The sequence below is a fragment of the Rhinopithecus bieti genome, unplaced genomic scaffold, assembly GCF_001698545.2.
Source record: "Rhinopithecus bieti isolate Rb0 unplaced genomic scaffold, ASM169854v2 scaffold_26226, whole genome shotgun sequence".
Taxonomy (NCBI): Eukaryota; Metazoa; Chordata; class Mammalia; order Primates; family Cercopithecidae; genus Rhinopithecus; species Rhinopithecus bieti.
This window is the reverse complement of record NW_016811902.1, coordinates 498,608-521,449: the sequence shown is the minus strand read 5'-3', so window position 1 is coordinate 521,449 and position 22,842 is coordinate 498,608. Positions and strand designations below refer to the sequence as shown.

General features: G+C 40.5%; 1 protein-coding gene across 1 annotated transcript in view; it reads right to left on the bottom strand.

Annotated features, from left to right (window-relative positions):
* Positions 1-4,170: 4,170 nt before the first annotated feature.
* The window catches only part of RHOJ (ras homolog family member J), a 105,236-nt gene continuing 86,564 nt past the window's right edge, over positions 4,171-22,842 (bottom strand). The window contains exons 3-5 of the mRNA XM_017895360.1: positions 16,672-16,836; positions 14,613-14,708; positions 4,171-6,521 (exon numbers count right to left, since the gene is read on the bottom strand). Coding sequence (XP_017750849.1) covers positions 6,375-6,521; positions 14,613-14,708; positions 16,672-16,836 — 408 coding nt within the window. The 3' untranslated portion in view covers positions 4,171-6,374. The remainder of the gene's footprint in view (positions 6,522-14,612; positions 14,709-16,671; positions 16,837-22,842) is intronic.

Below are 22,842 nucleotides of genomic sequence, written 5' to 3'. Positions count from 1 at the left end.
AAACAAACAAAAGAAAAACCGCATAAAATAATATTCCAATAATTATGACACAGGCACACAGAATTGCCATTACATAAGGTGCAGATTGTAAGTTCGCTATCCTGTGAGCAGGTCAGCCTACTTCCCTCGACGATCATTTCCTCTGCAGAGATTACATTAGGAGGAACATGAACTGTTGCAATTGGGATAAAATTCTGCTGAGATGTACTTAAACAGTAATTACTGTTTACTCAGAGCAGAAAACAATTTAAACCAGGTGATGAGAAGGATGTAGAATTCATTAGCTTTCTTGCCCACAGCTCCTGTAGGAGAAAAGAATCTGATTGCTTGAAAAAAATTGATTTAAAAAAATGACAAATGGGGGCCGGGCGCGGTGGCTCAAGCCTGTAATCCCAGCACTTTGGGAGGCCGAGACGGGCGGATCACGAGGTCAGGAGATCGAGACCATCCTGGCTAATACGGTGAAACCCTGTCTCTACTTAAAATACAAAAAACTAGCAGGGCGACCAAGGCGGGCGCCTGTAGTCCCAGCTACTCGGGAGGCTGAGGCAGGAGAATGGCGTAAACCCGGGAGGCGGAGCTTGCAGTGAGCTGAGATCCGGCCACTGCACTCCAGCCCGGGCGACAGAGCGAGACTCCGTCTCAAACAAACAAAAAAAGACAAATGGAGGTAATTTTAGATATGTATTCACAAAGCTGCCCCAAACACACTGCCCTATTCAGAAGTTGTTTCTATCTTTTTTTCTCCCCAAAGAACTAACGTAAGCTCAAAAGATTGAGATCGACTTGCACAGAATCACTGGGCGGCTAAGTGTGCTGAGGCTACTTCAAGGCATGACCCAGGTGTGGGCCCTGGAGACCCTCTCCTTGTAGAGCCTCACACATCATTTCCCCTATAACACTGATCAGATTCTGTTCGGCAAAGATCACAGATATACTGGGAGGCTTGGAGAACGTGGCTAAAAATACAACAAAATTACTCCAGTTATAGTATCATGGAGCTTCTGAGTCACTGCAGAACTCATAGAACAAAATGAAATTATCAAAGTAGAACATATTTAAAACACACGCACACACTGAAGCAACCCTAGTTTTTTGACATCCTCTAAGGAGAAAAAAAATAGATTGTGACCAAGATTAATGGTGCATATTTTACTCTAATTTCCTGTAGTGGAATTTCAAAGCCAAGAACTATTGTTGAACTTGAATGTCACCATTTCACAGAGCAGCCAAGCCCTCTTTGACTCATTCCTCCCCTAACTGAAAGAGATCTGCAAAATAGCACAGCTGAGCTTCTGATGGCTGAAGTGCTGCTGAGTAGAACTTGTGCTTTAATTTCCTTTCTGGTCCTTGTTGACCGATGTGGCACTATGAACTGTTGCTTTATCTTGCATTTTTTTTCTTCTGTTATTGTGGTTGTACATTTTAAATACAATCTTTCCATTTAGAAATATCTCACTGACGATGAATAAATATTATTCATACAAGTAACTATCCTTCCAGCTATCCCCAAATCATCCTTTTCATGTTCCTGCTCGATGAAACTTTCAAAATCATTTATTCACTCATATTTCTTGGCAAGTTTTCCTTGACTGCCTGCTGTGTAGAAGCAGAGAAAGTGAGAGGGTGATGTCCTCCATTACTATTAAAGACCCAAAGGGCTTTGCCCAGGGTTTCATTTGTTTTTTAGTGAACTGTGAGGTGGAATTGCCCAGGATTATCACATGGTTAGCCCTGTTGACTGACTCCACCTGGATACCTAGAACCATCGAGTGTTCTTCATGCTAACAGTCCTTTTCTTCCTGTGCTTCTAGAGACCAGGCAGAAGTTACCAACTTCCTGGAATAATTGTCAGCTGTGCCTTTTGGCTGTTTGGGTTTAGCTTCCTCTCCATTCTCTAAATATTTTCTTTTTCAAAGTGCCTCACTTCCTTTGTTAGAAACTAAGTTTCCCTGACCTTCTCTTTTCCTTTCTGTTTCTAATGCTCCTTGAAATGAAAATAGTTTGTTGAGTTTCCTTATGTGTACTTGGGCAGCCTACTCCATGACTCCTGGGAGAATAATAGCTGGTGACCTGTGGCGCTCTCTGTTGAGACAGAATGTGCAGTTTGCATTTTGGCAGCTAAACATAGGGATGGATTTAAAAACAAACGTGTAAGTAGCTGGATAATAATTTCCAGCATGATGTCAACATTTCTTTAAAGCAAAGCCTTAATTTCTAATCTTCTCTCACTTTGGTCACAAGGATGAGTTTGCGTTTATGAATGTAATATGGCAATCTTGAAAGCCTTACCTCAAGTCAAATATTTCTTCTTGAATGATGCTCTACTTTGCAAGGTACTGCCCACAGGAACGTATACCCTAAATAATGACAGTTTTTTTTGTTGTTGTTGGCTTCAAATTCTGGATTTAGTTTTATTTTCTCCTAAAATTGTGAGTGTAGTTGTGATTGCTTTTTTACTACCATGTCATACCATTTCCTCCTTGGGGGTCCTATGCAAATTGCATATGGTCACATCCACTTCATTTGGTACTTCTCTTATGAACTAGAAATCTTCCAAATGGTTCTTTGCATATCCTGATCGGACATATTCTCACTGAAGTCTCAGGACCAACCCCTGCGCCTTGTCATACGTGTATGCCTTAGTTTTTGACTTCCTGGCTTAGTGCTTTCTGGTTTAGGGTTGCTGTAATTACTGTCTTCAGCAATTGTTCATTTTTCTTTCTTTTTATCCATTACTTCTTTTATGTCGAAATTTACCCACGTTATCAAGTAATTATTCTTTGTAACTTTTCTCGGCAGAAATCAGCCCGGATTTCTTACTGTGGACGTGGCTTTGACTTGTGTCCTAGTCCTTTGTGTTCCCAAAATAGCCAAGGAGTCCATTCGTTCTACCAACCAACCAACCAACCATCCGAGTGAAATAAATATGTTTAGCTACTTGATTGAGCCATTATTAGATGGGGGTTAAATTGCCGTATACTGTGGATTTCAGGTATCTTAGTATGTAGGTCAAATTCTCTAGTGTATTACTAGCTTGATGGATTACTTTATTTTTAGTGGCCTAACTACATGAAGTTATATGTTTAAAATGTGGCTGGAATCTATAGGATAAACAGTTGCAACTCTAATAACATGGCTACAAAACTCCAGCTTAATATGTGTGATAATGAATACATTTTAGTATTGGGTTGAAGAGGATTGTATGGGAAGCAGAAAAACTAAGATCTGTCCCAGCACTGCTACAACACACCTCTTTTTACCCATCTAGGTCTGAGTTTATCATCAGTATGATGAGGAATTGAGCTATAGTTTCTGAGGCCTTGTCTAGCTCTGAAAAGCTAGGATTTTACTTTCAAATGGGTATCAGCTGCCACTTCTGGACTTTGGAAGATGGTGTGGACCATTAAAGGATCCTTCTTCAAATTTCTATGTCTCTTCTTTTTTCTTTTTTGAGATGGAGTCTGGCTCTGTTGCCCCAGCTGGAGTGCAATGGCATGATCTCGGCTCACTGCAACCTCCACCTCCTGGGCTCAAGCAATTCCCCTGCCTCAGCCTCCTGAGTAGCTGGGATTACTGGTGCCCGCCACCATGCCCAGCTAACTTTTGTATTTTTAGTAGAGACAGGGTTTCACCATGTTGGCCAGGCTGGTCTCGATCTCTTGACTTCATGATCCACCTGCCTTTGCTTCCCAAAGTGCTGGGATTACAGGCGTGAGCCACTGCGCCCGGCCTCTATGTCTCTTCTTATTTTTGGTTTCAGAAGACAGTTTAATCTTATAGCAGAAAACACTTTTTAGTGAAACAAACTGGATCTTGCCATGAAACAAGGAATAACTGATTAATTTGGCAGAATGACATTAACTTATTTAGGTTGCTTTGTTCTCGATTGTTTTATTCAGTAATTAGCTCCTAAGACCCCCGGGAGCCTGCGCTCCACCCAGACACTAACCACAGTCTCTATCCAGTTGCTGGTTCTGGGTGACAGAGTGATCTCCCCATTATGATCAGCTTACTTCCTGTGGCCCATTAGGGAAGCGATGACCTGGGGAGCTATTTGCCTGTCGAGTGCACACACCTGGAAACATACTGCTCTCAATTTTTCATCCACGTCAATGAGAAACGAGTGGCCTGTTAGCAAGATGTAACTATGCAATCATACAACAAAGCTGCCTAGTAACATTTCATTTATTACAGGACTAAAAGCTCATTATTGTTTGTAAAGGATGAGTTCATCACCTCTGCAGAGTTATAGTTCATACACAGTTGATTTCCATTTATAAAGGCAGAAAGTCCTTGTTTTCTCTAAATGTCAGGCTTTGACTTAAAACTCCTGTTTTCTAGTCAGTGGAGTGTATGTGTATGAAAGAAAATGTTTAGCAATTAGATGGGAGAGAAGGGAAATAGTACTTGAAATGTAGGGTTTTTTTTTTTTTTTTTTTAGACAGGTTCTTGCTCTGTCACCTAGGCTGGAGTGTAGTGGCACAGTCACAGCTCACTGCAGTCTTACCTTCTGGGCTCAAGTGATCCTTCTGCTTCAGCCTCCTGAGTAGCTGGGACTACAGGTGTGTGTCACTACAACTGGCTAATGTTTAATTTTTTATAGAGACACAGGGTCTCACTACATTACACAGGCTGGTCTCGAACTCGTGAGTTCAAGTGGTCCACCCATCTCAGCCTCCCTAAGTGTTGGGATCACAGGCGTGAGCCACTGTGCCTGGCTGTCACGCAATTCTTAAGGGCTTACTCCAGTAGCAGAAGAGATTAGAAAGGCTGGTTTTTTTCCAACAGTGGGAGCTTGAATCTGGAAAGTCTTAAACTAAAATTGTTGTAATTTCATACTACTAAGAAGCACTTTGCTCATGCAATTGAAAAAAATTAATAAAAAAATCATCCTACCTGGATGATTCCAGGGCACTTATAAGCAAGTAGACTAATTAGAAGCCCTGACAGGCGCTAATGAAAAGGCAGGAAGTAATTCGCTCTATGATACAAACATTCCTGGAGGTTTGGAATTGTTGTATATGATTTGGCACAGGATTCCTTACTGCGAGCTTTTGCTTTCCCAGGACCAAAGTCCCTGTTCTATGTCACACATCGTGGAGGGCAGGGGACAAAGGGATACAGAGCTTGGTATCCACTGATATGGCTCCCACAAAGACATTTGGGAGGATGAGTAAGGAAAGAGAGATGCAATATCAGTACCAGCTGTGACTGGAAAATGTCATTTACATGGAATGAGAACTTACATGGGGTGAGCTGAGAAGCCTTTCAGTTGAAGTAAATAGAAAAATTAACACACTTTCCTTTACCTTTAGGTATTTTTAAACATGTATTTTTATGCTCAGGTCTTTCTTTTATAACTGGGTTATAACTGGGGAGAACAAAAGGATCTGGGCATGAGAGAAAGTGAAATCAAGGGAGGAAGAGGGCATGCAATGGGGGAGGGGAGGAGCAGGAACGTCCACTTTACTGAATACACAATACTGTAAAAGATGGATCCTGCCATATTCTTCCCCCAATCAACTTGGATGAAAAGCAGAAATACTACATTCTTAAACACAGTTCATTTTTAGTTTGTCATGGCAATATAATATGGAAAAAAATCAGGCCACTACTAAGCATTTGTAGAGTGCATCTTTGGCAAAAATGTGGACCTGCAACAATTCAGATGGTTTTCTTTCAATCAGGTTCAAAAATCATGGCTCTGTAAATTTCCAAAACTTTTAAAGTCTTCTCATGTTTTCTTATAATCAGGCGTTCAGAGGTACGTGTTGATTCTAATAGCTTTGGTAGAAACATGCTGAAAATAGAAATGAATATAAAATGCCTTGTCTTTAGGCTAATTTGGCATGGATTTGTAAGGCCTGAGTAAACTGGAAATTAGTACATTTCTTGATATAATACAAATGAATGTGAGACACATGAGTAAAACAGCAGATTCAGAAAAAAAGGTTAGTATTGTAGTCCCAAGTTTTGTAAAACATCAAGTAAGGCCACCAAGAGAGGAACCAACTTTCTTTTTCGGGTTCCCTGGGGTGATTTCCTATCAGCTTCGCGTTCATGAGCTGGGGATTTGTAAAATGTAAGATGGCTTTGACTTTGTTTTTGATATGATCAGCAGCGGCACTGTCTGCAATCCAGGCCCAGCATTCTCAGAGAGTGTGCAGTACGGATGCTTCTGGCTGGCAGGGAGGTTGTGGCAGTGGGCTGACTAGTGTGCTGTGTTGGGAGGGCTCACAGGGTGGAGGGACAAGCCTCCATGCAAAGGGAATTCCTTTCTGATCGTGCCCTCCTTTTTGGCTGGAGCTTGGCCGCAGACATTGGCTGCCATTCTCATGCCTGGGTGGGGTGGAGGCAGGTCCCGGACAACCTCAGATAATTGAGCAGCAGCTGTGACCCTCAGAACAGCGTTTCTTCTTTTTCTTGGGGTGGAAAATGGTGAGGATTGCTTCATCAAAAACCGCTTTGAGACCTTTCTGAGTCAGAGCAGAGCATTCCAAGTAGCACTGCGCTCCGATCTTAAAACGCAAAAGAGAGAAAGGCATGAGAGAGAAAAAAGAGAACAGCACGGTGGTATCAACTCGCTGCCCAGACAAGCACTCACTTCTGCCTGTCCCACAAATAGCCTATGGGGTGGTTTGGATTATGTTTGTCTTTCATTTCAATTTGTATCTGTTATCCTATTTTTTTTTTTTTGTATTTTGTATTTCTTACATTCTTTTATTAGCAATAAATGGTTGTGGATCACTTCTGGAAAGCAGTACATCCTGAAATTGATCCATAGCCATTTCTTCCTAAGAATATAAAAAATATAAAGATCTAAAAAATTAGGAGACAATTCAAAACCAATGATATAATTTAAATACGTTTTGTGAAGAACAGGGGTGCATGATCTTGTTTTTCATATCCTCTCATTTGTAGGCAGAATGTGTAAATCATGTATAAGTGAAATGTATCTCCTTTGGTATGATAAAAGACAAAGTGTCAGCTTGGTTGATAAAGCAGATAGAAAGGGAGTGAGTGATATGGTTTTATAGGTCATTCTTGATTAAAATGTACCTCTTTTAAGGTATACCTCAACAAGGTAATATCCAACTGGCATTTTATTTAGTTTTAACATTTTATTTATGTATTTGTTTATTTATTTATTTATTTTTGAGATGGAGTTTCGCTCTTGTTGCCCAGGCTGGAGTGCAGTGGCACTATCTTGGCTCCCTGCAACCTCCGCCTCCTGGGTTCAAGTGATTCTCCTGCCTCAGCTTCTCGAGTAGCTGGGATTACAGGCACATGCCACCAAGCCGGGTTAGTTTTTGTATTTTTAGTAGAGATGGGGTTTTCCCATGTCGACCAGTCTGGTCTCTAACTCCTGACCTCATGTGATCTGCCCACCTCAGCCTCCCAAAATGCTGGGATTATAGGCGTAAGCCACTGTACCCAGCCTTAACATACTTTAAAAGGCATATTTTTAAAAAAAAGTTTAAAAAAAAACCCCACTAAAACATGTAACAATAATAATAAAACATGTAACAATAATCATACATTTAATGCCAGAGACATCCTCCTTGTCAGTGTACAGTCTATATAAAATGATAAGGTATTTCTGCATAGGGCTTCATTTTAAATATTCTGATGATTTCATACTACGGTGTGTTTGATAATCACAAACCCCTCATGAGAAATATAGAAATATAGAAATTCAGGCCAGATTCTCATTTAAAAATCACAGACCAGTGCAGACTGTATTTAGCAGTCAGCTTCTTGTGAAGACCTGCGGTTTTAATTGTTCATAAGCTCAGGAAGAGTCAATGATGTGATGTTGGCCTTTTACTATTAAGGACATCTAGAGAAATGGCTTTAGTTTTTGATTCACATTTTAAGAATCACTTTATAAAATTAAAGCAGATTCAGAAGAGGTTGGCTAAATAGTGAGTTCCTGGAAACCACAGCAGACAAGTGGCTAAAACAAGGTAGCAAAATCATAGGCCTATTATGCCCAATAGCTTATGTAAATGATAAAGTGGGGTTGGTGCAAGACAGTAGGGAGAGGTGGGGACTATGCTGGGCAGTAAAGCACATGCCCCTCTAGAGTGTGCCGTTTTATCAGCTTCCAAGTGGTAATGTTGGTTTACTGTTGCCCATTTTTGTATTTTTCAAGAGGAGTTGGAAATTTGGATTTTTAAATTTAATATTTACCAATTTATGAAATATTTACCATGAGCCAAGCAAGACACTGATGTGGGATATATGTGGCAGCAGCCAGCCAGTTTGCCATATGTGGACTAAATGAACTTGTGGTTTAGCTTAGAAGAGAGCGGGAATAACCCCAGAGAGGTAAAATGAATTGCTTATGGGCATTCAACTAGAAAGCGAAAGAAATAGACCTAGAATCTGGGTCTCTTGATACATGTTCTTTTCCTTGCTCTGTGACAGTAACCGTGACCCCTATCACTCAGCTCTGTAAGAAGCTGGTCAAGTTGACAGTTAATGAAATGAAATTGCCCACTTATTTCAAAGGCCACAAATATGAAAACTAAGCATCAAATCAAGTGGTTTTGGTTGGGCCCAGAGACTATTTCCTAACTTCTCCGACAGAGATGATGCACTTTAAATTTTTTTCCTGACAAGAATGGTTACTGTATGAGCCAAAGGAAAATACCAAAAGAAAAAGATGTTGAATGTTGAAAATCTGTTTTATGGCTTTCATTTTAACCATGGTTTGGTTTTAATAACTTTTGAAATAATTAAAACAGTTAGATACAAGAGAGGAATAAAGGGCAGAGAAAATTTTCCTAATAACATGATGAAATGCCTTCTGTTGCATTTTGGGATTGTGTTCAAAGCTTGATTCAAACACATGTGAAAAGCACATTAATCTAACGGCAACGGTGTTGCCAACTGAATGACTGAATGACTTGACTGTAATGTGGTGGCGCTTGTCTGGAAAAATACCTAGAAACTGCTGTGACACCTGTCTATCTGGAACGCCTCTCCACTAAGGATCCCAAGCCTAGGATCGATTCTGCCTGGAATTCCAGGACAGCTGGGCTGAGCTCACTCACACCTGGAGTCCTGCAGGAGGGGTAGGGCACTCCCGCCTCCTCCTGCCCCCAGAGTGCGGCTGACAGCATGTCAGGCTTTGCCTTTTGATGCAGCGGGAGGAGCCCAAACTTGTCTCTTCCAATTCAGACATTTCTGAAGATAATGAAATAGCAGATAAAGGCATTATTGTGTAACCGGGTTAATATAACATTATGTTGTACTGGTAGAAAAAGTAGTCATCAGATGATGGGTGTGATTTGGGAAACACGTGTGAGAAACAACCCAGTTTTGAGGTAGGTATTGTTACCATGTGTCAAGTGCTCTGAGGGTTGGAGAAGAATTCATTCTGGTTCAAGGAAAAAGCACAGCCAGACTGCTAAAAAAATTATGTGTGTCCTCAAAGATGTGAAATGAAAAATTGTCTCAAGGAAATGTGGCCCTTCTTACAGCAGCAACTTCATCTGCCCCTTGGAGCAAAATGACCTACACAGTGAAGCATTTAGAAGCCATCTGGGAGGGTTCAGGATTCGAGGCTCCTTGTTTAGATACACGTGCAAGCAATCTGGAGTGTGTTCTACCCAAATGACTTATTTTCAAGAAAAAAGTAGAGATTGAGGGTGTAAACTGAAAAAACACTTTTCTGATTGTTTTATAATAGCTAAAACCTATTATCTTAAAAGCAGGGACATTTATCAATGATGTACAGAAGATACAAGAGTCTGACAAGAAATAAAAAAGAAAACATAGTGACTAATCAAGTAAAACAAAACCTAGTACTTCTTCCGTGTTGTTCTAGTTGGGGCAGGACAAGTTATAGAATAAGACAGAAAGTAACTGGAAGGGATAAAGGCAAAGAGATCTTCCCAGCTGTAGACATATCTGAGAGGGCTCATGGATTTAACAACAGCTATAATTTGCTGAGCTGGACCTTGTGGTACATGAGCTAATTTCATTGTCACAAGAACTTTACAAGGAAACGTCTGTCACCATCCTTTTTCACAGCTCAGGAAACTGATGCCCAGAGAGGGTAAGTAACCTCCCTTATGGCCACACAACTAAGAAAATGGCAAAGATTCGAATTTGTCTGCCTCCTGAGCCAAAGTCTTAACTACTCTTTTGGGCGGTCTCTAGCAAATGTAAAGAAATTGTGGCTGAAAGAGCAAAATTAATGAATAAATGGGCGAAGCTGTTATGGATACAGTAAGGGTGACGAGAGAAGGGAAGAAAAAGGAAGGCATTTCCTGTAAATGGAGAGAAAAGAAGAGATGTTAGTGGAATAAACAGAGTAAGCTCCTGTCTAAATAAATGGCTAGTAGCAGAGCAGTTCTTTATTCCTCATTTGAGAACTAGCAAAGGCACACAGAGAAGGCAAATAGAGAGCCAAGAAAAGGAAAAAGAACCAACCAGGTTGTAAGAGAAACGCCGCCATCTCAACAAGTTAGCGTTATGATCAAATTGGTAAAAGAGGAAAAACATTTCTAGGCTGGATGGATTTGCTGCTGATCTTTGAAGACTATAATGCAGAGATGCCAATTCAAGGCTGGATAATGTAAAGTGTGTTACTTGAGTATAGGATAATATGGAAGTGGTGGAGATTGTGGTAGACTGAAGGGTACATGTTTAATCTAAAAGAAAGTTTAACAGTTTCCGTTGATGAGGAAATGCTGGCCTAGAGTTGCTCGACCTTCTGAATTTCTTTTAGAAGCTAGAAATGTGTTTCCAAACTGTTAAATGTTGGCCACTAAATTGCATTAAAAATATCTGTTTGGACTGATCAAAACATTTGTGGGTGAACTTTGCTCCCTATGTTTTAAAGGTTGCCTTTGCATGTCCTGGTCTCCCTGTCTGGAATTTTGTGCCCTTCCCAGACCCCTCTGCCCACCTGAAAAACTTTTCCTCATCCTTCAAACCTGGGTGAGATGTTAACTGGTTAAAGAAATCTCTGAAAGCTCCTTCCATGAATGTATTAGTCTCTCTCTCTTCTGTGCTACCTGGTACATTGCCCAGCTATTTGTTACTATGTTTATCCAGGTGGCATGCTTTTGTTTGCCTGTCTCCCTCCTCTTCTGGCCTTTGTAACCCAGACACCAGCAGTTAAATGACTTTCTTTTTATTTATTTATTTATTATTTATTTTGAGACAGAGTCTTGCTATGTTGCCAGGCTGGAGTGCAGTGGCACCATCTCGGCTCACTGCAACCTCCGCCTGCCAGGTTCAAGTGATTCTCCCACCTCAGCCTCCCGAGTAGCTGGGATTACAGGCAAGCGCCACCATGCCCAGCTAATTTTTGTATTTTTAGTAGAGACGGGGTTTCACCATGTTGGGTAGGATGGTCTCGATCTCCTGACCTCGTGATCCACCCGCCTTAGCCTCTCAAAGTGCTGGGATTACAGGTGTGAGCCACCGCATCCAACTGGTGAAGTGACTTTCAATGACCAGGGGAGAAAGGGAAAATGGCCAGCACAAGGCAGGTGGCAGTGACTCTTCCAGTCAGGAAGAGGGCATTAAAAACTCCAGTTGATTAACGTGACTGAACATTGATGACAGATGTTTGCAGCAATTTTGCTGCTTTAAATCCCACCCGTGCATGTTAAAAGCCCAGTGGGAAACTTAGCAGGTGCTAAATTAAAGAGTGACAACAACAAAAGGCACAGGGGGAAGAAGGTGGCAGGAGAGGGCAAAGAGAACCCAAAGATTAAAAAAGAAAAAATGGCAGATTCCTGTATCAAAAAACACCTTAGGAAGTCTGAACTTAGAAGATCATGTTTAGACTGTATTAGATAGAACTGGGAAAGAGAATGCACAAAGAACTATAATCTTAGAGCTAAAAAGTGTAGCATCCAGCATAGCACCTGGCACATATCAGGTGCTCTTAATCAATTGTTGTTTAATAATTCTGGCAGCGATAGGGACAGTTACAAATTTGTAAAAGACTGGGAAAAGTAGGCTGAGGATTAAAAACTACAGTAATAAGAAGAGGGAGGATAAAAGAAGTCAAAGAATAATGAATATTTATGATAAATTAGTGCAAAATATGTAAATGTGGTTGACTTTGGAGTACAAAGAATTGTAAATATGTATGATATAAAAAATGTCCTTTAAAAATAAAACACCCTTTGAGACCAAAAAGAGATGTTAGATGGAAAATGCTTTGGAAATTGAAAAGTTTTAACAGAAAGAATCAGATATGAAAAATCTGAACTTTCAAAGCCTTTAAGTTGTGGGGGAGCTGTGCACATGAAAATAAGGGACTCCAGCATATAAAAAAGAAGCCCCAAACCTAAAGGTTTCTTTTCAGATTATATAGGAGGGAGGCAGAAGAGCAGGTGGTTAAAGCTCAGTTTTCTATCCTCACTCTGCCACTTGCTAGCTGGGCGATGTTAACCTCTCTGAGCCTCAGTTTCCTGCAGGAAAGTGGAGATAATAATACCCACGCCTCACGGGGTTGCTGTGAGGATTAATTAAGACAAAGGCTGTAAGGCGCCTGGCACCAAGCCTAGCACATTATAAACACTCCATACATGCTAGCTGTGATGATAAACTACTTGACAGAAAAGTCAGAGAGTACAGAAACTCAAAGCATCCCTGTAATTACATGAATTGTGATAAAACAAGTTAAAATCTTGCTAGGTTTTCTTCTAAATTGGATTTTGTAAGCTAAACATGGTTCCCTCTGTATCGGAGAGCAGTTGCTAGGAGAAACTAGCAAAAGGCAATATAAATGGTGAACTCAGCCATTGTTCCGAAAATAAGGATGAAATGAGATGGGAGGCTTTGGAACGACTTCTTTTCAGAGGGTGAAAAAAACAACTTCCCCAAGGAGAAGTGAGGCTAGGAAAGCTGACGGCATGAAGGAACACAGAGAGCGAGTTCCTGCAAGAAGCTGGTGCCGGCCAGTGGGGACCTCCTGACTGTGAAAAATGTGTAGAAAGGAACCACATACAATTATTTATGGAACTACCTATTTGGGTATCGTTTTTTTTTTTTTTTTTTGAGACGGAGTCTCGCTCTGTCGCCCAGGCTGGAGTGCAGTGGCACGATCTCGGCTCTCTGCAAGTTCTGCCTCCCGGATTCACGCCATTCTCCTGCCTCAGCCTCCCAGCTATTGAGGTATCTTAATGAGAGTATTTGAGGTTGAATGTTTGAGGAGAAGGCAGAAGAACCTACAGGCATAAACCCATTTCACCCGAGGAAAGATACACAGTTGGAGGTCATTTACACAATGGTCAGGTGCACGGGTGGTGATGTCCACAGAGCTGGATTGGAAGTTTTTGACTTCGTTATTAGCTACGTGCTTGTCTTCTAAGACTGTTTCCTCATCTGTAAGCTGAGACCAACACTATCTGCTTAAGAGGGTCATCATGAGGCTGAAGTGAGAGAGATTATAAAGTACTTAGGATCCTAAGAACTCCGTGAATGGCTGGCGCTAGTTAGTACTGACATTACTGTGCATAGAAGTAGGAAGGGTTCAGTATCTCGATCAGGTGTTTGTGAGATGTTCTCATGCAGAGTACTTGTAAAAACATGATTGTATTTAATTCATTTCTAGTTGAGTGTATCTTGCTTAGTTTTAGTGCCTACAAGCAAGTTTTAATAAGATAAATGCATAGTTTTGTAAATGAAGAATTTGTGGTTAATATTCTTGACTGGCTTGAAGAGGGTGACTTCTAACTCTGCCTGGGGTATGGATTTTACTAGGTTAGTCACTTAGAAAGTAAGATGGAAAATTTTCAAACCTCTGACCTGGGTCAATAGATTTATGACTTGATGAGGAATCCGATTTAAAGTTCTGGAGGTGTGATTTATCGGCCTCCTCTTGCATAAAGTACTTCCATCCTCTCGTATGTTTTTCAGTGGCTGCTTTGCTTACATCTCGGGGTAATGGGGGAGGCAAAGACTTGGTGTCTGGCAAATACTTTCTAAAGCATTTTCCTAACTCTTTATGTTAAGCTCTCAAGAAGGAAGAAAGGTCCATGAAAACAGTTTCAGCTCTGAGCAAGTTGCTATTATCTGCGAAACAGCCACTTAGATCCCGAACTCACTTTTTGGTATATGTTATCCTTCCAGATGCTGTTTGTGACACAATCCAGGCTCTCTAAGTGGCTATTCATTATATGGTGAGAAATACTGGACAAATATAACCCTGCCAGATGCTAATCCAAGTCTCTCCCAAGAAAATCACAAAATGCCTCTTATGGGGTTATTTAAATGAGTTACATCCATAATAAGCAGTGAGATTTACAAATATATATCTAACGACTCCCTTTATTCATACTAAATATGGCAAGTAGATGTTCTAGAGGTTGCTAAATCAAATGATAAGTGCTTCAGCTGTTTAAATTCACCAAATTGCTTTCTGAATGAAAAACAGACAATGCTGGCTGACAGGAAGACTAACCAAATGGCTCCTTCCAGCCTGACTAGAACAGAGGGGGAGAATAGAAAGCTTAGAGAAGATTCTAAACACATTGCACTTTAAAGCAAAACCCAATGTTGCACACCCATTCCAAAGCATACAACACACTCTTCTCTCAGCATACATTTAAAATGAAATTCAAATCTGACTGTACCGCTTTTGCAAGCTTCACACCATGCTCATAAGTGAGAGGTTTCTCTTTCATATACAGCAAACGGGCCAAGGTTTTTGGGTCATCACGGAGATCAATCTGGCAAGAAAACACACGTGATAAACTTATTTATTTTCTCAGGCCTTGCCAGATATTTTAAACTGTGACATCATAGAGTCTTTTTCCCTGTTAACATCTTTGAAGTTGCTAAATTTTCTTTAAGGAAGCAGATTCACATGCCCATGTTATGTCTAAAAAAGTAAAGCAATTTCTTTGTAAATGTACACAACAGACTTTCCTTATGTTTTCCCCTTCAAACAGTTACCCTGCGAGCTGAAGACTTACTTGGATGATTCTGTTGCTATCTTAGATGTTTTCTCAAAATTTTCTATTTATTTCTAGATTCTGCTTACAGGGCATGCAAGATAACCAGTCTCATGACCTTACAGTGAGGACTTATTTGATCCCAAAGTGTATTACTCATTATTTACTAGTTCATTTCCTGGCTTTGAACACATCTTTTTTTTTTTTTTCTTTTCCAAATAAAATCTTCATCCTCAAAGGAGGTGTGAAGATTTGCTACCTGTGAGGATATTCTAACAAATGTTCTGCAAGCTCTGGAAGGCAAGTCCCTACGAGAAATTTTCAAACGGTTTGCTCAAGATAAGCATTAATCTTTTCAAAGGTAGAACTTTGAAGATAGCATTTATATATCTGGATTAGATTTGATAATTTAATTAAATATTTTGGTTGCTTTAAAGCCTCACTGTGTATGTGAACCCATGTGTTCATGAATGGGTGTGAATGTGGGAACACAAGGGCTTGTGTTTTAAAGACCAATATATTAGGGTCCCTTTTATAAGCACATTACTCAGCTCTACTAACTGTGTGTGTGTGTGTGTGTGTGTGTGTGAGAGAGAGAGAGAGAGAGAGAGAGAGAATTGCTCAATTTTGTTTCTGTCTCTAATAAAATCAGCTTGAATCACAGAAAGGTGATTGAATATTCTGTCACATATTTGGCAGCAGGGATTCAGGTTCCATCAATATGGACAAACATTATTACCTGGAATTCAAGACAAAAGACTTCATTTAAACAAACAGTTATCTTTCGGAGCAGAAGCGTTAACTCTGATTACTCTGACTTATGGAGATGTGTATTCCTCTACTTTCTCTAAGTAAACACATATACTGTGTACCTGTCCATATCTTCTTTAGGAAATACTTTTCTTTATGTTAAAAAATTCTCTTGTTCAAAACGAACATAAATGAATAATAAAAAGAAATAGCATATGAAACAGATAACAATGAAGCTCTTCGGTATTAGTACATTCCTATGTCTTTGGGATAGTAATTTGGACTTTAAAATGCCAAAGAACAAAATCCATTTAAAACTATAAACGGTAACAATCCTTAATACATTTAATGTGATTGGCTTACTACTGGAAACTCAAACTATGGAAATGTATTAGCTTTCGGAACACTGTAAAGGCTTTCACAATCGTAGGTTTGTTTATCTGGTATATGTGTTTTGACTTCTTCTCTAAGATCTAGAAGACCAAGAGGTTTAAAAGCAATAGACAATGGTGAATTTTTATCTTCCTTCTCCAGAAGTGTAATTAAAGAATTCCTGTCATAGAATGCCTATTCTGATTGCTGTGGTCACCTTGACACTCCCACCTATTTTGTGATTTTAAAACAACTGTGGATTTCAGATATAAAAAATACTAGATAGTGTGTTCAATTGACACCCTCACCTCATTGCTCTGATTCAAGCCTGGCAAAGGGTGTCTGTTTTTAAAACTACTTTGTTATTAAAAAAAAAATCAGAGAGATTAATTTTTGAAGGCCATATCAAAACTTTCTGCTCCATATTAAAGAGCTCTATTATCTTTTCCACTATGGGCTAAATCATCATGCACACCTTAAGAACTTCTGTTCATAGGATTGACATGTCTGAGACACTGTTCCGTAGCGTTTGGCAGAATAGGATGTTCATGAGGTACCGAAAGCGTCTTCCCATTTTTGCAGCTCCCCCCCACCCTGCCATCGCCCGCATTTTAACCTGGGTCCCTATGAGGACATAAGGCACGTGAGGCATGCAGTCCTTGAGCTCGGGGACCCATTCCTCCTGGACATTGTGGTAAGAGGCAGGGTTTACGACAGAGAAGCAGATCAAAAACACATCCGTGTTGGGGTAGGAGAGTGGCCTCAGCTGGTTGTAGTCCTCCTGTGGGAAGAACAGACAAGGGTTTTTACAGCCCATGTAAGGTGTGTCCCATGTGGTTCCAAGGTCAGATTGCAGGTAAGAGTCCACTACAGTGCACTGGGATCCCATTTCTTCCTCAACCGTAGAATCTGGTAGTTCTTTCTCTACTAGAACTAAAGGAGCCATCAGTCAGAAAATACCTTTTGTTACATGCAGAGATTATGTATTGCCCCTCTTAAGATTAACTTAAAAAATATTTTTAGCATTTCATTGAGATGTATACCATAAGTTCACCCATTTATTTGTTATTTATTTTTAAATTGTATACATTTAAGGTGTACAACATGGTGTTTGATATACATATATATGCTATAGTGAAACAAATTAACATATTCATCTCCTTACAGCTTACCTTTAAAAAGATATTTTATGGCAAGAGGAACAGAAACCTACTCTTCTAGCATATTTCCAGTATGCAATATAGTATCATTAGCTATCCTTATGCTGTACCTTACAGCTGTAGACTTACTCACCCTAGCTAACTGCAACTTTGTACCCTTGATCAAAACCTCCCCGTTACCTGTCCTTATTTGCCTCTGGTAACAATAATTCTACTCTCTGTTTCTATGTATTCCAAAGTTCACCTGACCAGGCACCGTGGCTCATGCTTGTAATCCCAGCACTTTGGAGGCCAAGGCAGGAGGATCACTTGATACCTTGAGCTTAAGACCAGCCTGGGCAATATAGCGAGACCCTATCTCTACAAAAAAATATTAAAATTAGCTGGGCATGGTGGCACATGCCTGTAGTCCCAGCTACTCAGGAGGCTGAAATGGGAGGATGGCTTGAGCCTGGGAGTTTGAAGCTGCAGTGAGCCATGATCATGCCACTGTACTCCAGCCTGGGCAACACAGCAAGATTCTGTCTCAAAAAACAAACAAAATAAAAAAAAACCAAAGTTCACCCATTTAAAGTGTAACATTCAGTAAAGATTATTGCAATTCTTCCATCATGTTGGAATTGTGTTGTATTGAATATACTATATTTAAATTAGTGAGCTATTTGCCAGGGCAACAGGAATCCTCTCCTCACACAATTAAAAAAAGTTGTATCCAAATTTAATTTAGAATAAATGAACTAACATGCAAAACAAGAGTTATTGCCAAATTTGACACCACAATATTTGAAGAAATATGTTGAGTGAGGGTTTAGAGCTAAGGATTTTGGATTTGTTTCAAAGATTACCTAAAGGCCAAATAAATAAAATGTTAGCTTAATTATTTTCTTTCTAAAGATTTTTCAGATCAGAATATGCTCTGTAGAAGAGTTTCTGGTTACATAAGATATTTATGTATTTGCTATTTTAGTGGGAGTTGATAAATACAAAGTAAAACTTTGCATCATTTCAACTTTGGGAAAATGTTAGCAAGAACCTTTTACTGTATGTGAAATGTTTGAGGAAGTTCCAAGGCAAAACCTGATATTTCAATAGCAAGTTTTTTATATTTTTATAGAATTTAGTAACACATAAGCCAACAGTAACTTTGTGTGTGAGTGTGCATACACATACCATATTTATATATACATCACATATAACATGACATTTGTCCATACATACCACAATTTGTATGTGTATACACACGCTATATGATGTGTGTACACTACATATGTGTGTATACTATATGTGCAACTAAACTTATATGTTCACACCTATCATATATATGTATTCATAGAGATGAGTTGATAAATAATTAACTCATTTATTAGGGCCATGACTACTCTTCATGAAACATTTCAGAAACTCACGAAACATGTATGTGCTCATTGCAAAAATGCAAACATTATAGAAGTGCACAGAGTAGAAGTGAAAGCTTGTTTTCATCCCTGGTATGATCTCTAATAGTTTTTCCTCTCCCCAGAGAGGGCTACTGCTTAAACATTGTCCTTCCAAACATTTTATTTTACTGTATTTTACTTTTTGAGACAGGGTCTCTATTGCCCAGGCTGGAGTGCAGTGGCGTGATCATGGCTCACTGCAGCTTCAGACTCCCAGGCTCAAGCGATCCTCCCACTTCAGCCTCCCAAGTAGCTTGGACTACAGGCACATGCCACCACACCCAGCCAATTTTTAATTTTTTTTATAGAGATGGGGTCTCACTATGTTGCCCAGGCTGGTCTTGAACTCCTGGGCTCAAGCAATCCTCCCGCCTTGGCCCCAACAAAGTGCTAGGATGATAGGCGTGAGTCACCACACCTGGCCCATTTTATATTTATGTATGTATACAACATACACATGTTTAGTTTAAAAACAAATTGATTAAATAGTTCATATTGTTGTGCCACTTGTGTTTTCTAAAATGTAATGTATCTTGGATATGTTTTTAATATCAACCTTTCCATTGACTCTAATAATATATTTATTAGATAACAGGTTGATGGGTGCGGCAAACCATGTGTATACCTATGTAACAAACCTGCATGTTCTGCACATGTATCCCAGAACTTAAAGTATAATAAAAAAATTAAAAAAGACCAGAAAAAGAAGTACACATATGTGCACATGTACATACACATGAGACTGAAAGGAAGTACCTTAGAATATTAAGTATGGTCCACTCTGGTTGGTGGGCATGCATTGATCTATTGTTTAGCTACTCAGAGTACGCAGAACACGGGATTCAGTATATGTGGCCACTACTGCTACTACTATTAAAACTTAAGCAAAGGTTTTAGGTACCTAATGCAAAATGAAAAGCAAGATGGCAAGGATGCTGAAAAGTAAAATCCTAAAAAATAAACCCAGAACAACAACCAAAAACCCCCACTATTGTGGCTAATTTACCACATTTCTAGTCAAGCAAATAATTGGGAATTTGGTGCACAGCTGAATAAACACTGGTCATACTGGGAAGTCGGGCCAGGTCTACTGGGTTGCGTCTCAGCCAAGTTGTGCCTATGTCGTGTGTGTGTAGCTGGGGAGGCAGTGGAGAAAGGGGTAGCTAATTTCTTGGCACTACCCTTCCTCTTTACACAACTAGCTCTGAAAAACCTCCTCTCCTGTCGTCTCACCACTTCTCTCTTTTCTCTCTGGAATGTTCCCTTAAAGTGCAGCTGTATGGCCCATGAGCCAAGAATTCTTCCCAGGCTATAATCTACAGCTGTTCACCACACCACCTGCCCTCTGCCACTGCATGCTCCCATCTGGATTGTCATAAATGGAGTAGGAACCGTGTTGATTTTTTTCTCATCCCTACATGTACTCTTTTCACAGCAAATATTCAATAAATCCTATTACGGACTGGAAGAAATGACGTCTACAGTGACCTGCAAATGAACACACGGCATTTCTGCGGACCATTTACTGCAGTGACTTTCATTAGAATCACTTGGGGAGCCTTTAAACCCTCCTGATGCTCTGCTAATCAACTCCCGGCCCCACCTCCTTTTCTACTCAGGAACCAGCTAAATTAGAATCTTTGGAGAGTGGGCCTGCATATCTGGGAGTTCTGACTTAATTGGTTTGGGGTGGGCCTGGAGTTGAGAACATGGCTGTACTTCACTATCATCTCCACCATCAACGGAGGATGCACCCGAGGGCTTATTACTAAAGGTCAGACATTGTTTCAGACTCTTACGTATGTTCTTATTGCATCCTCCTGATGGAACTGGAAGGATGGTACCATCAACATTCACATTTCATAGAAGAGGAAGTTAAGGTTTAGAGAAGTTCCATGACGGGCCAACGTTATAGAGTTCATAAATGCCAGGATGGGGTATTTAGCCCCAATCCAGCTCTGGCTCTCAATTGTAACCACACTATTTTCTGCAGCTCAGAATTTTAAGTGACAGATTAAGCATTTTCTTAACTCATATGTTACCCAGCAATCAAAACGTTTGACCACAGGATGTATCTATTTGATGGCCTGCATCTGCTTCAGATTACCACTGGATGGCAGCAACACTGTATATTTAAAACCTCAAAGCCAAAAACCAAAGCAAAACGCCATGAGGAGAAATGTCACAACTAGATTAGGTAGGAACAAATAACTGTTGTGCATAGTCGGAAAGGAGTATGTTTGTCTGATTTTTTAACCCAGTGGCTATCAAAGGATTTCTATTTACATTATGGAAAAGTTGGAAGACCACGGGTTGCTGGGTTGACTCTAGGTGGGGCAGGTGAGAGAAATCTGTTTCTGATCATTTACCCTCCTGGCCCTCCAGCTGAGTCGTTTCTGATAGCGTCAGTCACTGGGCTCACTGTGCTCTGTATTCTGGATCTCTTCTGTGGAAACCTTAGTCCTGCTGTATCATGCCATTTAAAAAATTTCGTGCCTACTGAATGCATAGCACTGTTAAGGATGCTGTATGAACTATGTAAGGGGAGTAAGAATTGGCAATTCAATTGGGGAAAGAAAATGAAAATACATGAAATAAGTTGATTTATGTGGAAATAAGACAGGTTAAGGTTCTTTTACTCTGCTGGCTAATCTTAAAATGGAATGATGTAGAATATTTATCTGAGTGAATTGGGAAAATACCATTCCAAAAGGCCTTAAAGATTAGCTAATGCAGTGGTTTCCAAACTATGCTGTTCAGTCCAGCAGCATTGGCGTCACCTGGGAGCTTGTTAGACCTACACATTCCCAGGTGCCACGCAGCCCGCCGAGGCTGGGGCGCTGGGGGAGGGGCTGCACCGTCAGTGCTAGAACAAACCCTCCAGGTGATTCTGATGCAGCTCAAGTTTCAGAACCACAGGTTCCTGTTCTTCCCTCTCCCCTGAGCCAGTTTTATGGTTTAAGAAACAAAGGTCTAGACAGATGGAGTAATGTAACCAGAACAACAGGGCAAAAATAGTTTTAAAGAAGGCTCAGCCGGGCCTGTAATTCCAGCACTTTGGGAGGCCGAGGCGGGTGGATCACGAGGTCAGGAGATCGACACCATTCTGGCGAACACTGTGAAACCCCGTGTCTACTAAAAATACAAAAAAATTAGCCGGGCGTGGTGGCGGGCACCTGTAGTCTCAGCTACTCGGGAGGCTGAGGCAGGAGAATGGCGTGAACCTGGGAGGCGAAGCTTGCAGTGAGCGGAGATTGTGCCACTGCACTCCAGCCTGGGTGACAGAGCAAGACTCTGTCTCAAAAAAAAAAAAAAAAAAAAAAAAAAAAAAAAAAAGGCTCACACCTGGGCTATTGGGGCTAACCCTGGGCTGCAGCTATAAAATACGGCAGGGGTCAGGATTAATAAAAGAAAGTGTCCCCTGGGGCTGGGGAGTTGAATTTGTGCCAGCTGGTGACTTAATGTTTTTCACAAGGGAGCATGCTTTGGCCCTGGGTTCGAGGGTAACATGTGGAGATGATGTTAGGGGCTATGAGAAGTGGATAAGTGGTTTAGTCGGTCTTTGAGGCCCTTTCTAATGTTGGAATTCAGAATGGAAGACAGGTTTGTTTGCTTCTTGAGGAGACACGGTTTTAATCTAAAAGAGAGGCTCAAATGGAGCTTTGGGGGTAAAGTAGACAAAGAGGCTAGGATTGGGGAGTGCAGGGAAGTATCTGGGGGCAAAGTAGGCCTTTGAGTGCTTTTAGACCAACTTCACCCTGATGGCAAGAACATGTTCAGTTTGAAGGCAGATCCAGGGCTCTGGGGTGACTATGGGTGATTATTAACCACGAACAGTTCAGAGAAAGTGTTAGCATCAGATGTGCCAAACACCTGGGTCCTAAATAGTATAGGCTGCATCATGACGCAGGTAAGTGAAATCATTTTGTAGACAGCACTTCTTAGAATCCACATACATTTGCATCACCTGTGGACCTTGTTAAAATGTAATTTTGTGTTTTTTTTTCTTTTTTGTTTTTGAGATTGGGTCTCGCTTTCTGCCCACACTGTAGTGCACTGATCATAAGTTCACTGGAGTCTTGAACTCCTGGGCTCAAGTGATCCTCTCTCCTCAGCCTCCCAAGTAGCTGGGACTACAGGTATGCACACGACGCCTGGGTAATTAAAAAAAATTGTAGAGATAGGGTCTTG